Source organism: Leopardus geoffroyi, chromosome B4, assembly GCF_018350155.1.
Source record: "Leopardus geoffroyi isolate Oge1 chromosome B4, O.geoffroyi_Oge1_pat1.0, whole genome shotgun sequence".
NCBI classification, from domain to species: Eukaryota; Metazoa; Chordata; class Mammalia; order Carnivora; family Felidae; genus Leopardus; species Leopardus geoffroyi.
In genome coordinates this window covers 117,153,433-117,170,080 of record NC_059341.1, presented here as the reverse complement: position 1 = coordinate 117,170,080, position 16,648 = coordinate 117,153,433, and the positions used below count along the sequence as shown (strand labels likewise).

Below are 16,648 nucleotides of genomic sequence, written 5' to 3'. Positions count from 1 at the left end.
GGACATGGGACAATGGCAGGACTCCTAAGAGAAGAAAAGAGAAATCTGAGGAAATTTCCAGAAGTACAGGTAACCTATATACTCCCAATGAAAAAAAGAATGGGAAAGGAAGGCATTTGATTTTGAGGTTTCAGGTAAGTACTCTAAAATGGAAGAGGAGGGGCGCCTGGGTGGCGCAGTCGGTTGAGCGTCCGACTTCAGCCAGGTCACGATCTCGCGGTCCGTGAGTTCGAGCCCCGCGTCAGGCTCTGGGCTGATGGCTCAGAGCCTGGATCCTGTTTCCGATTCTGTGTCTCCCTCTCTCTCTGCCCCTCTCCCATTCATGCTCTGTCTCTCTCTGTCCCAAAAATAAAAATAAACGTTGAAAAAAAAAAATTTTAAAAAAAAATAAAATGGAAGAGGAATCCCACTCTACCTCTTGGAAATCTACAGGAGTTAATTCCTCAATTAGAAATTAGCTAGTCTGATACTGTCAAGATACCCTCATTCCTTCCCTCACCTCGCATGAAGTCCAACCAAAGAAAAGAGTGGCAAACATAAAGGAGTTTAATGCTAATCGTCAGTATTGTCAAATCATCCAATTTTGTCAATATTGAAGTATGGAGACAGCTTGCACAGAAGCACCTCCTCTTGTCCCATCTACTTAACGTGTTCAAACCAACTGAGAAACCTTAATGATGTAGCTAACTGGCCTAGGTCTTAATCCACTTGTTTCAATGATGAACGTAGAGTTACTAATTTGATGCTTCATTGAGGTATTTATAATATCAACCTAAAGAGAACAGAGTTTAGAATCTCAAATTCACTAATCTGATGCTTCACTGAAGTATTGATAGTATCCACATAAAGAGAAGAGTTTAGAATCTCAAATTCACTAAATTTGAAAACATTTATTCAACTGACTGCCATTCCAAAATAATTTAGTAAAACATCAAGTTACTGATGAAAAAGCTTGATTTCATATTCCCAATTTGATTATATACCTAGTCTTTTATTGATCATATTGATTTTGTGTCTAGAAGAAAAAGCACTATACTTGCTGAGAGATCCCTAAAATTAAAGCTGTAAGAATTACAGCTAAAATAAAAGTCGTAGTTCAAGAAAAAAGAGTCCCCTTCATTAAAATAACCTTTTACTCTGAAGTCAGTGCTTACCGTGATCACTAAATAGAAGTTGCTTCCACTTCTGCCTTTCTGCCTCCGATGCTTTAAATCCCAGCACAGATTTTAGTTCTTGGAGTACCCTCTTGGATTCTTCATGCTCACGCTTCTGTCTGTCTCTGTCTTCTTGAGACAAGTAATAAAAATCATCCTTTCTGAAATCACTGTCCATATCTATATCATCTACATAAGCTTCTAATTCCTGAAAATGAATAAAGAAAAAGCACTTTACTTCAAGCAGACAATTTTCTAGTAGCATTCATTACCTTGTACCTACCCATCTCCAAGATTAAACAATGAAGACTCTTGGCACAGGTCACTAAAGCAAAGGTGGGCAAACAAAGCAAACATATTATTATAGGTAAATTGAAGTCTTAAAAAAACTTAGCAGTTGATAATGAAAGGGACCGTGGATAAGAAAGTTTAATAACGTCAATCATTATTTTTCTGCTCTGATACCATCCTGTAGATCTAGTTAATATTAGAGTTATTAGCTCTGCCAAAACAAATCAAAATTAGAAGGGCTGGTGTTTTGGGGAAGTGGTCAGGTATATTAGCCTTCTTGTGGCCGTATTTGTGGTTCTTTCTGACTTCCCAGGAGGTTTGAACACTATTCCTAGAATTGGGAAATACCTCATCTTATGGTTCTTCTTATCACTAAGACATAGACGAGGCCCCTTGCTTACCCAGCCTCCCTTGCAGTTATGATTCAGGCAAATGACTCGGGATCCTCTAATCATATGTATATAGATCAGATCGGACCCAGAAGTTTATTACAAGGGAAGCAGGCGTTTTAAGGAATCCACTCTGGCAAGAATGGTGGCAGATCAAGTTTCCAGAGGTAGAGGTTCTGAAGGTAGTTTTTATTATTCAGCAATGATGGAGCGAGTGACAATGTCTGCAACCAGTGACTGGGCAATGATGTTGCTGGAACTGGAACAGTTCTTTTGAGTAAATTGGGCTGTTCACCCCATCCTAGTTCAAACGTAACTATGAGGCCCTCAGAGATATTCTGTCAGTCACCTCCTGGTTTTTTAAACAAATTTCTTGTTTGTTAAACAGATTGGTCTCCCTTTGCAATTAAGAATGCTGAGTAGACAATATGACTGAAGAAAAAAAAGTTTTCCTTAGGATAAACAAAAGAAATCTTTGTCAGTATCGAAAGAAATCATTGAAAAATTGTTTTTTTTTAAGCGAGGTATAACATACATGCTGCCAAATACACAAATCTTAAGTGTACAGGATTTTTACATATGTATACAGTCTGGTAACCACCACTCACATTTCCAGTATTGTAGAAGGCACCTTTGCCAATGCATTAATTTTTAAGGTATTTAATCACTTTTAAGTGTCTAAGAAATAGACAGTAAGATACAAATAACATGAAAACTTGCTGGTAGGGGCACCCGGGTGGCTCAGTTGGCTGAAAGTCTGACTTTGGCTCAGGTCATGATCTCACCATTTGTGATCTCAAGCCCTGCATCAGGCTTGGTGCTGTCAGCACAGGGCCTGCGTGGGATCCTCTGTCCCCTTTTCTCTCTCTGCCCCTCCTCCACTCATTCATTCATTCATTCATTCTCTCTCTCTCTGTCTCTCTCTCCCCCGCCCCTCTTTGTCAAAAATAAATAAAATATTAAAGAAAAAAATCTTTATAAAAATTTGCTGGTAGACTCAGTGGATTCAAACTCAAGGTACTAAGAATTAATGATTTGTTATCAGTTCAATATATTGTGTGGTAATTTTGAAGCTCATCACAAACATAAATTTAACAACTTAGTAATGATCCACACCACTTACAGAGATAGATAGGTAAACTCTGTATGGGAAACTCTTCTTTAGGGGGAAGAAAACAGCAATTTTCACCATTACCTGCTCCTCCGGGATTGGATCTTTGTCCGCGATGTGTAGAGTTGGCTGCGTCAAAGGTACCACGGTACAACGTGGGTTTTCACACACCGTTTCAGGCTTGCCTTAAAAAGCAATAGGCCACACAGAAATCAGTGAACATCGAATTAAAAAAAAAACATTTTTAGTACTAATATTTTGTCAATTTCATAGTCTGACGTTCTAATTATAACTTTCAATTTATAAAAAAAATTAAGGATGTTAAAGTTAACAATGGTAATAGCGGTAGATTTACAATGTAAGTTAAACTCTCAGAGGAGAAACTTGTTTTCCTCTCCCTTCTTCACCTCACCATAGTATCTGGTTCACAACAGGTACTTCCTCTCTAAATACTCGCTAAACAAATCAACTTTTGTTCATGGCATGGGAAGTCTCAAGACAGACCATCACTCTTCCCCACAAAAAATAAACTTCAATCTTACATTTCCCTTATATTATTTTTACTCTCAGAAGTTAGAATTGGAAATGGGTTTCACAAGACATAGCTTGAAAAGATCACCCAGGTTTTAACTTTAATTACTTAACATTGGTATTTGGTATCTAACCATGGGGTTCTCATATTCTCATATCCAGCTCTCTACCTTCCAACATTCTCTCTCTACTTAAAAAGAAGTAGGCTTGGGCACCTGGGTGGCTCAGTTGGTTAAGCATCTGACTCTTGGTTTTGGCTCAGGTCTCTCTGTTTGTGAGTTAGAGCCCTGTGTTGGGCTCTACCCTGACAGTGTGGAGCCTGCTTGGGATTGTCTCCCTCTCTCTCTCTCTGCCCCTCCCCTGCTCACTCACTCTCTCTCAAAATAAATAAATAAACATTAAAAAGAAGTAGGCTTTAGGGGTGCGTAAGTGGTTCAGTCAATTGAGTGTCCGACTCTTGGTTTTGGCTTAGGTATTACCTCACGGTTCGTGAGACTTCGGCTCTGTGCTGACAGTGCAGGGCCTGCTTGGGATTCTCTCTCCCTCTCTCTCTCTGGCCCTGCCCATGCTCGCTCACTCAGTCCCCCCCCCCCCTCTCTCTCTCTCACTCTCTCAAAATAAATAAACTTAAAAAAGAATTAGGCTTTAGACATCTAGATTTCTACCTTTTAAAAGTAATGACAGATAACTGGTTGGGACCAGAGTTAGGGGAGACTCATTCTCACTGGAATGAGACAGGATGGGAAGGACTCTCACTAGGTGTGAGTCAGCAGCAATGTGGCTTAGGAGACAGTCCATATTATCAGGTGATTGCTTACATACAAGGCATTGAATAAATAAGTTAATACCGAAGATAATGAGAGCCAAATTTCTCATGGTGGTACAAATATACAGAGGGAGAAGTACAGGAAGAACCATGGAACTGATTTGGAGGTATCGATGTGAACGCATGGTTTATAACAGATATGGACAGATGTAGGAATATGTATGTATAAGTATATACACAGATATATTTCACTGTCCTCTACGTTGAAAATCGGTAAAAACAAGAACATCCCAGTGGCTATGAGCATACTTAGCACCCACAAGGGGCACCCCTTAGGGCTAGGGGCAAGTAAAGTATAAAGAAGTGATCAAAAAATGATCAAAAAATGACACAAACCTTAAATGGGTTCCCTCTGGTCAAACTTTGTACAATTTGAGCAACAAAATAACAAATTATGATCCACAGAATAAAATAAGAATCCATACATCCATATTGATATAAATAAGCAGAAAAGGGGGATGCTTTGGCTCACAATAGAATGCCAACTAGTAAGTATAAAAGGAAAAATGGAATTAGAAAATTACCATCTGGCAACCATCACAATAATATCTAATTCAAGCAAGATCCACAAATGGATGCTAAAACTAGTGGGGGAAAACATTTAAGCTATTTTATTTTACTCAATAAAATTCACTCTTGTTGGTATATAATTTTATGAGTTTAGACAAATTAGAGTCATATAACCACTACCACCACAACTAAGATAGAGAACAGTTCCTTCACCTCAAAACATTTCTTATGTTATTCATCTCTCCATATCCAACTCCCAATAACCATTGGTATGTTTGCTGTTCCCATGAAATTTTACTGTTTTAAGAATGTCATTTAAATGGGATCATAGACTATGTAGTGATTAACACAACGCATTAGTGATTCCTCCGTCTTAATGATGTATCAGTAGTTCATTTCTTCTTTTTTTGCTGAGCACTATTCCATTGTGTGGATGGATAGAACAGTTTATCTATTCACCAGCTGAAGGACACTTGGTCTGCTTCTAGTTTTTAGTGATTATGAATAAAGCCATTATAAACATTTGTTTATAGATTTTCATGTGAACATTAAATTTTTATATCTCGTGAGTAAATATCTGGAATACTAGTGCATCATATAGATTGTATATGCTTAATAGTGAGTAAATATTTGGTGAAGAAAGGATATTTGTATAACCTCAGGATTTTTTTTTAATAAAATACTTATCATGAAAGACAAGAAAAGCTAAAGTGAATGAAGAGCATAAAAGCTAAATGCCATGTGTAATCTGGACATATAACATGACTATTGTATCAATCAGCGAAATTAGAATGGGATCTGTGGATTAGAAAGCAATTTATATCAGTGCTCATGTCTTCATTTTGGTGGTATATTGTGGGTATGTAGGAGAATGTCCATTTTTCAAAAATGCAAACAGAAGATTTAGGGGTAATGTGGTCTTATGTCTGCATCTTACTGTCAAATGGTTCAGAATAATACTACCAAAAGAGGGGCACCTGGGTGGCTCAGTTGGTCGAGTGTCCAACTTCAGCTCAGGTCATGATCTCGCAGTTTGTGAGTTCGAGCCCCACGTCAGGCTCTGTGCTGACAGCTCAGAGCCTGGAGCCTGCTTCAGATTCTGGGTCTCCCTCTCTCTCTGCCCCTCCCTGCTCATGCTCACTCTCTCTCAAAAATAAATAAACATTAAAAAAAATATATAAAAAATACTACCAAAAGAATTTATACATGGATACATAAGGAGGTAAGGCCAATATGGTAGAATGTCAACAACTGAGGAATATGGATGAAGGGTACCGTGAGCTATGGTGATACTTCTGTAGTTTTAAAATAACTTAAAAAAGAGCTAACAGCTAGGGCACCTGGGTGGCTCAGGTGGTTGAGCATCCAACTCTTGATTTTGGTTCAGGTCATGATCTCACGGTTTGTGAGTTTGAGCCCTGTGGTGGGCTCTGCAGGGGCCTCCTTGGGATTCTCTTTCTCTCTGCCCTTCCCTCGCTTGCATGAGCATGCATGCGTGAGCACTCTCTCTCAAAATAAACAAATGAACATTAAAAAAAAAAACAGCTAACAGCTAAATAAATCACCTGCTTCTTAAAAAAAATCATATAAATATTTTATTCAAAGTTGTATAGCCATGGCCACTATAAGCGTTTTACGGAGAAAAGTTTGAAAAATGACTTGTATCTTAATTCTTCTCACTATCACCTATAAGCAAAAGCCACATATGGAGAACATAATGACTTATCACCTGCCCGATGATTTGGAGACAGTTTTGACAATTATGTTTAAGTGACTAAGATTCAGCATCTCAGAGTATGCTAAGGGGAGGGATGAATGGGATGTATCTTTTAATACCCAGTGGTGTTCTGAATGTTTCCATTTGAAGAAAATGTACTCAAAAGCTCTAGACTTAAGTCACATCAGAAAGTTTAACATGCATAAATATTTGCACATATTAAAAATCCTTGGCAAATTTACCCTTTGAAGAAAAAAATTACTTGCCAATTACATTTTAGATATAAAGGAAATCTATTGGTGATGTATCAGTAATTAGCATGTTAACATTTCCTTTGAATAAAGTTAATACTTTCCCTATGTAAAGACTTATTCAGCTTCTTAAAGACATTGAAGTATTACAGATCTAGCTGGAAACAAAAAAATGACTAACAGGATGATAAAGCATTAATCATCTTTGCCAGCAATACAATTTCTATATATAAATCTGATTAACTTTATCATAAAGGTCCAAGGGATAAACATGGTATTGTTTGGTAGCACAAGTTCAGAAATTAATATGCCAAATATTTACAATGAATTAGTGATTAGTAAAAATGGGTCAAATTAAAGCAGTTTCGCATAAAATTTCAAGATTGCCCATTTGCCTAGCAATACAAAGCATTCCAACATTACCATTAAATAATGGCATTTAATACATTTTAGACTCTTAATAACAAGTATGCAGTGCCACCTATTATAGCATTTATTTATCATTTATGAATGGCTGAAGTATTTTATCTTAAAAGCAAGATTCAACTTCTGGCCCCTAACTATCAAACTCATTATTACACTAATGGGAAAAGAGTTTCTAAAAGTTCTAATTATGGAATACTACCTATTAAAATCTATCCCTTCATTTAAGTTCATTATTATTATTTTTAATGTTTATTTGTGTTTGAGAGAGAGAGAGAGACAGAGCACAAGTGGGGAAGGCACAAAGAGAGAGGGAGACACAGAATCTGAAGCAGGCTCGTCAGCACTGAGCCAACGCGGGGCTCAAACTCACGGACCGCAAGATCATGACCTGAGCCAAAGTCAGACACTTAACCAACTGAGCCACCCAGGTGCCCCTCACTGAAGTTTTTGAAAAGGAGGTTTACGATTCAGAGAACTTTCAAAACATATTCATTTATTGTTTCCAAATAAGAGCCAGACTATATACTCAGTGTCAGTTTGTATGTATAAGTTCAACTTTCTTTTAGTAAATTAAGTTATGTCATGTTGCTTTCATCGTGGAGATGAGAAATCTACCTAATAAAACCCTACCGGAGTGGAGTAAGCATGTCTGACAAGTGTGTATGAAAGGAAGCACTCATTGATACCTTTCCTATCTGTGTTTCTTCGGAGCAGTCGGTCCACTTGAGAAATGGCCTCTTCCCAGCAATTGTTGCTCGCCTGAACATGGGGCTGGATCAACTTCAACTTCTGTTCTAGGATTTGATAAGATTCTGATACTAGTTCTTGTGTTTCTTTAGTACAAACAAGCTTTTCAAGTTCATCTTCAAGAATTATTACCCTGAGTAATAAAGAAAAACAGAAACTGATTTCTAAAATATTAAGTGGAAAATTTATAACTCACAGGACTTACTTAAGAAATAAGCTTAACAGATGAAGTTCTGGAGATGGAAAGTGGTGATGGTTGCATAACAATGTATGTTTACTTTTTTAGGCCACTAAATTGTACACTTAAAAATGATTAAATAATACATTTCATGTTACGTGTATTTTATCATAATGTTGTAAAAAGCTTATAAAGAGTATCACCTATTTATTCAACAATATTTCTTTTACATATGTGAGGCATTTTATGAGCTGAAATGATAAATTAAGCTCATTTCATACTTAATAGGAAAAATAGCTAAATCAGGGAAATTATGCATTATAGAGAAATATAATACAATATCATAAAAAGTTATAACTAACATTTTATTTCCATTTTACAGATGAGGAATTAGGTCCAGAGAGTTAAAGAAACTTGCCCAGGGTTATACAGCTGTTAGCTGTAAATATGGGCTGAAGCTAAGCCCCAAAGTATAATACCACAGAAAGATAGTGTTATAAGAATTCAGAAGGGGGGAAGGTGCTACCAGCTATGGGTACAGACAGGGAACAGCTAAGGAAAAGGTACTTTTGAGGAAGCATTGAAGGATGGATAAAATGTGAACATGTACAAAAGATGAGAAAGTTCATTCTAAATGGTATATGGGAAAAGGCATTTATGCAGTTTGTTTGGACTGAAGGAAAAGAATGAGAAGGACTGAAAAGCAGACTATAACAGTTATAGCAAATTCTTTCAATAGAATGTTTTACACAGACTTCAGTCTATGCTGCTTGTACTCTGTAACCAGTGAAGATGTTTAAGGGAGAAAGCAAATATATGCCTCAGAAACATTAATCTGGCAGGGAGCTCTCTGGAGGCAGGGAGAACAGTTAAAGGGTTAATGCCCTAGTATCAGCAACTGGGAAAAGCAATGGGGACAAGTGAGGAGGAGGAGTGAAACACAAAACAAATGTTTTTGGAAGTGTTCAGACAACACTTCTAAAAATTTTGTGTAGCTGTGCTATAGAGCAAATCAGAGATGATGGTTTGTGACCGGTATACTGTTTGAAAGGTGACGTATAGTAGCATATATAGAATATTTCATTTTTAAGCTGGAGACATCCTTCCCATGCATAATCCACAATCTCTGCCCGAGGCACAAAGCCCCTCTTGTTCATGTCCATCTAGTGCCGCCTTTCTTCCCTGAGCCATCCTCCCTCACTCTAATGCATTCCATTATGTCTTGTGTAGTTCTGATTCTACTGCCAAAAATTAATTCTTTAGAGACTCTAGCTTTGCCCAATACAACCTTTCCACTGAAATTTTTTTCTGACAAAGGCCCGACCTTTGTTGCCCACTCAAGTAGAGATTGCCTTGTCTCCCATACTCCCTGTGGGAGATAAGACTGAGTCAGGTTAGCATTCATTCATCTGCTTTCTTAGAATAGCAGCTAGAGACCAGCTCAGACAGTAAATAGATGGGTAAAAACTTACCTTCTCAAAATGTTTCTCTCACCTTAATTTCCTATTTTTATTCATCATATCCTTCCTCACTCCAGTGAACTAGCCCTTTGATTTTACTGAGACTTCAAATGCTTTTGACTTGTTTTGTTCTATTTTGATCTTACAAAACGGACTCCTGCCCTCCCCTTCTACTTCTTGCCTGGTATCCAGGGTCAAGTACATCAACTACAATCTCATCAACTCATTAAGTCCCTATGACCTTCCTGATTACCAACACAACATGAACCCAACCATCCATCTGATCCAGCCCTATACTGCAAGTATCTGTTACAGAAAAATTTCACTGAAGTGACTGGATCCTACATTTGACCAAGGCAGAGTACCAATAATACCAGGCAAAGTAGAAGATAAACAAATATAAACTATGGACCCTGCACTTTACTATTCAACTGGGGCCAAAAAAGTTGGTCCTCTGATGTAGAAAATGTCCAAATATGCTTTATTTTTAAAAATTGCAATATGTTATTCTTCAACTATATATAACAATACCTCTTAAAACTTACTGTTCCAGTGCTGGCAGATACTTTTCTTAGACCACAGGCTCCAGTTTAAGAGCCCCACTTAAAAAGAGTTAAAACAAGCTCAGTATTCATAAACATCTCCATTTCAGCTCTCAAACAGAATGAACACCTGCTTTTGTCCTACGTTTCTAGGTTCTGGGCTGAAATCAGACAAAGTGAAAACTACAAATGATTCCCCAAATCATTCTTTCTCTGCTACATTCATAGCTATAAACTATCCTTCATGCTGCATGTCTTAATTTTGCTGCTACTTTCCAGTTAGGACACAAGCCAGTCATCACAATGGCAGGAGAATGAAGCTTGCTGAACATGGGGACATTTTCTTATTTGGCTTCTAAACTTACTCATTCAGCAATGCCTTCAGATGGAGCTGAAAGCTGCGTACTGCTGTGTGAACGTTATTCAGTTCTCTTGACTTCTGCTGAGTCTTGGATAAACGCTGTGGTACTGACTGGTGCTGAGTTTCAAAGTACCGATAAAACTCATAGCTGCGTTTAAGCTCTTCCAAACAGGCAGAATGAGCATGAGGTAGACCTTGAGTCACATCAGATAAAATACAATGAGGCAAAAGTGCTGGAGTAAGTAAGGGCCCAGGAGGTGAATTAGCTGTAGAAAGTAATAGGGCTAACCGTCTGAAGAACTCTGAACTCTGTGCCACCCAGAGTTGAAACAAAACCTAGAAAGAAAACGGGACTACATCAATAAAAAAAACTGATCAAAATTCAAAACAAACCACTAATTTGTTTATCTTAACTTCTGGTTAAATTTCTCACTTTATCCTACGTAATGAATACGGCTGAGCTTGAACTAACCCTCAAGACTGGCTGAGAATGTTTGATCAAATTATGTAGTCATGGCATGTGGGAACTTCTAATACCAATATAGCATGTAATACCAGTATATATTTTAGAACAGTTCTATCCCAGAAAAGAAGTGTTGATAATGAGATACATCTATTGTAAATGAATATTCCTTGATGAATTATTTACAAATTTGACACAAAGTAGGAAAGAAGACAGTAGGAATAATGGACCTGTAGAAGTCCAAAGAAATGAGTCAGTGATACATCCAGAGTTTAGGATTCAAAATTATACCATTATTTTGGCTTAGAAAATAGCTAAGAAATAACATAGGAGTGCATGGGTACCTCAGCCGGTTAAGCGTCTGACTTCAGCTCAGGTATTAATCTCAGTTTCTGAGTTTGAAGCCTGCACTGGGTGAGCTCAAGCCCCGCTTCAGGTGAGCCTCACTTCTCTCTCTCTCTCCCTGCCCCTTGTGGGATTCTCTCTCTCTGCCGCTTTTCTCTGCCCCTTGCTCACTTGTGCCCTCTCTCTTTCTCCCTCTCTCAAAAAGCCAAAAATAAAAATAAAATTACTACTGGAATCTTACCACACACACTGTTTTTCTAACTTGCTTTATTTTGTTTCTTCCATCGTACAATTTTTCGACTACTAATCCAAAGAATATACCAATCTCCTATTACTTAGCTTTTAATTTGTTTCCAATTTTGCTGTTGTAGTAATATCATGAACATACTTCGAGTATATTCTGATTACTTACCTTTAAGCTTAAGATTACTGAAGAATACATATCTTTCTGAAGATTGGTATTTATTAACTGTTAAAGTGAGCCAATCTATACTTTTATTAATAGTGTGTGACTACTGATCTTCACAGATAATGAATAATATCAACTTTCAATATCCTTGGCAAAATGTCTATTTATTACTAACGAGATTGAATTGGCTATTTTTTTTTTTTTTTTTTTTTAGAGAGAGTGAGCGAGCGAGAAAGAGCATGTATGAGTGGTGGAGAGGGGCAGAGGGAGAAAAGAATCTTAAGCAGGCTCCACGCTCAGCGCAGAGCCTGACACAGGGCTCAAATCTTGCAACCCTGTGGTTACGACCTGAGCCAAAGTCGAGTCAGACGCTCAACTGACTGAGCCATCCAGACGCTCTGAAACTGAATTGGCCACTTCTAGTTCTTCCTTTGTGAAACCAGTTCATGCACTACCTATCTTGCCTAGATCTAACATAACTTAGTGATCTTTATACAGAAAGAATTCTATCTACCTTTGTTAAAAATCATTGCAATTTTTTTCATTTAGAAGCTTAATTCTTATATAGTCAAATATATCCTTTTATGTAGATTTCCCAAGGGAAGATACAGATCTTATACGCTGTTTACCCATGTTTGTTAAAACAAATAGTCATGAAGTCACTCATGCTGGTTTTCTATTAATGTAAATTCACTTATCTATAAACTCTGATTTAAGGCAAGATAGGCTTACGGTAAGAATTTTAAGTATTTTGATATCAGAATATAAGAATCTCCTCATCCAATCTTTATGATGCTCTCAACTTTTAAAGACAGCATCACATACATCAGGAAGGCTATTATGATGACGGTTCAGCAAACAATAAAAGGGAACAGGTGTCCCATTTACATTCAGATAACACAGGCACAATCCGAGTGCAACTGTCTTTTCTTCAGCCCTTTCCACAGGCAGAGTACCTTCAAAGCAGGAAGGCTGAAGCCATCTGTAAGGTCATGTGCTTCCTCTTCTGAAATCTGTTCTTCACTAAGGCCCAGGCCCAGCTCCTTAAAAGGCACCACACAGATGTAGTTGGTTACATTGTCACTCTCAGAGTTCAGGGGGTAGGTTAAATTAAGTTAAGGCCTTTTCATTAAAAGTATAAAGGTAACAGTCATATCATCCCAAATTACCTTTACTCATCTTTATTCTGAACTTTGACTGGAGGTGATTAATGTCCATTAAAAAAAAAAAAAAAACCAATCTTAAAATCTACTATATTAACAAACCTCAGGTATCTTACTACTAGTATACATGTGAATAAAATACCTTCATCTCTAAACAGTTAAAAGTTCAACTCTTTACAAGTGCTAACGTGCTAACTTAGTTATTTTTGACAAGTACCTTTTGAAACTGTATTGTGTGCTTCGCTGTATCGTGGCTCAGGCCCTTTCTACACTACAGTACCTACTTTTCTCTTCTTCCCAGTGCGCAGGCTGCAGAACACCATTAGCACTAAGCCTGTTCTATCTAGGTTGTCCCACTCAGACTACTGGCCTGTTTCCTCTTTCTCTTCCTCATGGGCATCTATCAGCTTAATATGTGATTTTTTCCGCCTTCAACAGTTTTTATAAAGAATATATCCATACAATTCCTAACACTGAACTATTTTTATATTTCCAGCATACTCCTATTTGATCATATAATATCTTAATATAGTGCTATTGCAAATATATAAATATTTCACTTAAATATTTTGTATCTCCATCTGTGAGATTGGTCTAGTTTTTTATTCTTTATAATACATGTTTTGGTATTGCAATTACAGAATCTTCATAAATAAAATGATGTAGTGGAGGCTTTCTAACCTTTTCTATGGTCTGAAATAGTTTTTTAAAAAAACTACAAAACCATCTGAACCTGGCAGTTAAAATTTCCTTTATTCATTTAATTTTTAAACATGTAATATATTCACAGGATTGAAAATTCATAAGGTATAAAAAAATTCATAAGGTATTAAGGGGTACCGTAAAAACTGCTTCCTACCCCTGTCCCTTAGCTACCTCATTCCCCTAGCTAAAGGCACAGACAATAACTGTGATTAGTATCTCTCAAGATAACCTGTGCGTCTCTTTTTTTTTTTTAAGTTTATTTATTTTGAGAGAGAGAGAGAGAGAGAGAAAGAGAAAGAGAGCAAAAGAGAGCACGAGCAGGGGAGGAGCAGAAAGAGAGAGGGGAGACAAGCGAATCCCAAGCGGGCTCTGTACTGTCAGCGTGGAACTGGATGCAGGGCTTGACCTCACAAACCACAAGATCATGATCTGAGCCGAAACCAAGAGTTGGACACTTAACCAGCTGAGATACCTAGGTGCCCCTTCTTGTGCACCTTTCAAGATACTTTATGCATGCATAAAAGCAAATCCAAATATAAATATGTATGTGGATATATATACATACACATATTCCCTCATATGTATTTATAATCTCCCATATACACAAATAGTCTCATATATATGTGTGTATGTGTGTATACACACACACTTTTATGCGCAATCGAAGGGTAGCATGAACAATGCTGTGCACTTCATTCTTTTTTTCAACAATTTGGATATCATTCCATAGTAGTGCATCAAGAACTTTATCACTTTTCTATACCTGCAAATTTTCCATTGTTTACATAAAATCAGGTGTTTTCTTTCTTTCTTTCTTTCTTTCTTTCTTTCTTTCTTTCTTTCTTTCTTTCTTTCTTTCTTTCTTTCCTTGTAAGTTTATTTGAGAGAGAGAAAGAGACAGGGAGAGAGAGAATGCATGGGGGAGGGGCAGAGAGCGAGGGGGACAGAGGATCCGAAGTGGGCTCTGTGCTGACAGCAGAGAGCACAATGTGGGGCTCAAACTCATGAACCACAAGATCATGACCTGAGCTAAAGTCAAACTTAACCCACTGAGCCACCCAGGCGCTCCCAGGTGTTTTCTTTTTTAAAAGTCGCTGCCACAAAGTTGTATATACTATCTCCTTATAATTATTTTAATTTCTTCCGTATCTATGGTTATAGCTCTGTTACTAATTTTGTACATTTGTACTCTTTTTACTTTGACCAGACATGTGAGGGTTTATACTGTTTGGTCTTTTCAAAGAAATAGTTGGTGGATTCTTTTTTATTTTGATTCCTTAAGGTTTCTTGTGTGGTAAATATGTTCTGGTTCCTGCCTACCTCTGAATGTCACCTAATGCCCCAACTCCCAATTTACTGTGCTCCAGACATGATGGTCTTTTTGCTGTCCTCCAGTCCTGCTAAAATAACTCCTGTCACAAGATCTTTATACTCACTGGTCCGTCAAACTGGAACATGATCTTTCTCCTCATTACAATCTCATTTTATTTTATTTGTTTTAATTTTTTTGTGTTTATTTTGAGAGAGACAGAGACAGAGTGGGTGGGGGAGGGGCAGAGAGAGAGGGAGACAGAGAATCCCAAGTAGGCTCTGCATGGTCAGCGCAGAGCCTGATGTGGGGCTCGAACCCATGAAACTGTGAGATCATGACCTGAGCCGAAATTAAGAGTCGGACACTCAACCGACTGAGCCACCCAGGCGCCCCATAAATCTCATTTTAAATGTCACCTCTTCGGGAAGGCCTTCCCCTATCATCCAATCAAAAGCAGTAACTCACCAATCACTCTATCCTATTCTGCTGGGTTTTTATACAACAGATATGTGAAAATCTCAGCTTTTTATTCATTACCTCATTCACAAGAAGGTAAGAGTCATGAGTACAATGATCTTGTTTGTCTTGTCCACTGCTAGGTTTCTATTACCTAGAAAAAGTAACTGGCACAGGAAACTCATGAATTTGCAACCTCTGTTAGGTTATCCCTTTCTGCTCCTTCACCCCTCACTAAGCTAGAAGTATTCTGAGGCAGGGACCGTGTCTATTACGTGAACCATCATATATCTAGTGATTAGCATATTGCTTGGCACTGAGTTTATTCTCAATAGTTGCTGAATGAGTAACTACTTGAAGTTCACATGCCATACTACCATACCCCTATCTTTGCTTCATTATACTTGAATGCAGACTTTTATTATCCTCAAGGTCAACTCCTTGAAAGCATTCTCTGACCCCTTAGGCCAAGTACATTGTCCTACTATGTTGGAAGGTACCCTGGGCACTTCTACTGTATTATGAATTCCAGTTAATCTACTGAGTATACTCAAAAGTCTAGCACATAGCAGATGGGTATTCAGGCAGCATGGGAATTGAATGGACAAGTTCATGACTAAAAATAAAATGCTTTTAATTTCCAAAGAAGTCATACAGTTAAAGAGTATATATATGTATATATATATGTGTATATGTATATATACGTATATATGTATATATATACACATATATATATACATACATATATATATATATACATATAGAAAAGGTTTTAAGTCATAAGTCCTATAGTTAAGACACAACTTCACCTCTCACTAGTCGTGTAACACCAAGCAAATCACACAAAATGGAGATTTTATTTAGTTTTTTCATAAAATGGAGATAAGATCTAGCTGGAAAGGTGTATACAAAGACATAATAAAGCACTCTGTAAACGTTAAGCATATTTATCCATGCTACAGTACCCCAAATACTGAAGGTACAAAGAAGTATTTTTATACTCTATTTACTCATAATTTAACTTATCTGTGAATCTTAACTGAAATAAAGATCCTACACACCTTTATTTACTGATTAACAGAACTAATTTCCTGATGTAGTAAATGTAAGTGACTGACTTATTGTCATGCAGTCTGAGTGTTTATTATACACCAGGCACTGTCTAAGCACTTTATATGCACTAACTTATTTGATGTCAACAAAACCACAGGAAGAGTATGTTGTTACTGCCATTTTTAAAATGAATAACGCAAGGTACAGAAAGTTAAGAAACTTGCTTAAGGTCACCTAGGCAGTAATTG

At 37.4% G+C, this 16,648-nt stretch overlaps 1 protein-coding gene across 13 annotated transcripts in view; it reads right to left on the bottom strand.

The window, feature by feature from the left end:
- VEZT (vezatin, adherens junctions transmembrane protein) overlaps positions 1-16,648 on the bottom strand; it is a 77,613-nt gene that overhangs the window by 19,772 nt on the left and 41,193 nt on the right. For all 13 annotated transcript variants that reach the window (XM_045463356.1, XM_045463362.1, XM_045463357.1 and 10 more), the window contains 5 exons: positions 12,668-12,815; positions 10,499-10,830; positions 7,893-8,086; positions 3,030-3,130; positions 1,155-1,362 (listed from right to left, as the gene is read on the bottom strand). In XM_045463356.1, the coding sequence (XP_045319312.1) occupies positions 1,155-1,362; positions 3,030-3,130; positions 7,893-8,086; positions 10,499-10,830; positions 12,668-12,815 (983 nt within the window). The remainder of the gene's footprint in view (positions 1-1,154; positions 1,363-3,029; positions 3,131-7,892; positions 8,087-10,498; positions 10,831-12,667; positions 12,816-16,648) is intronic.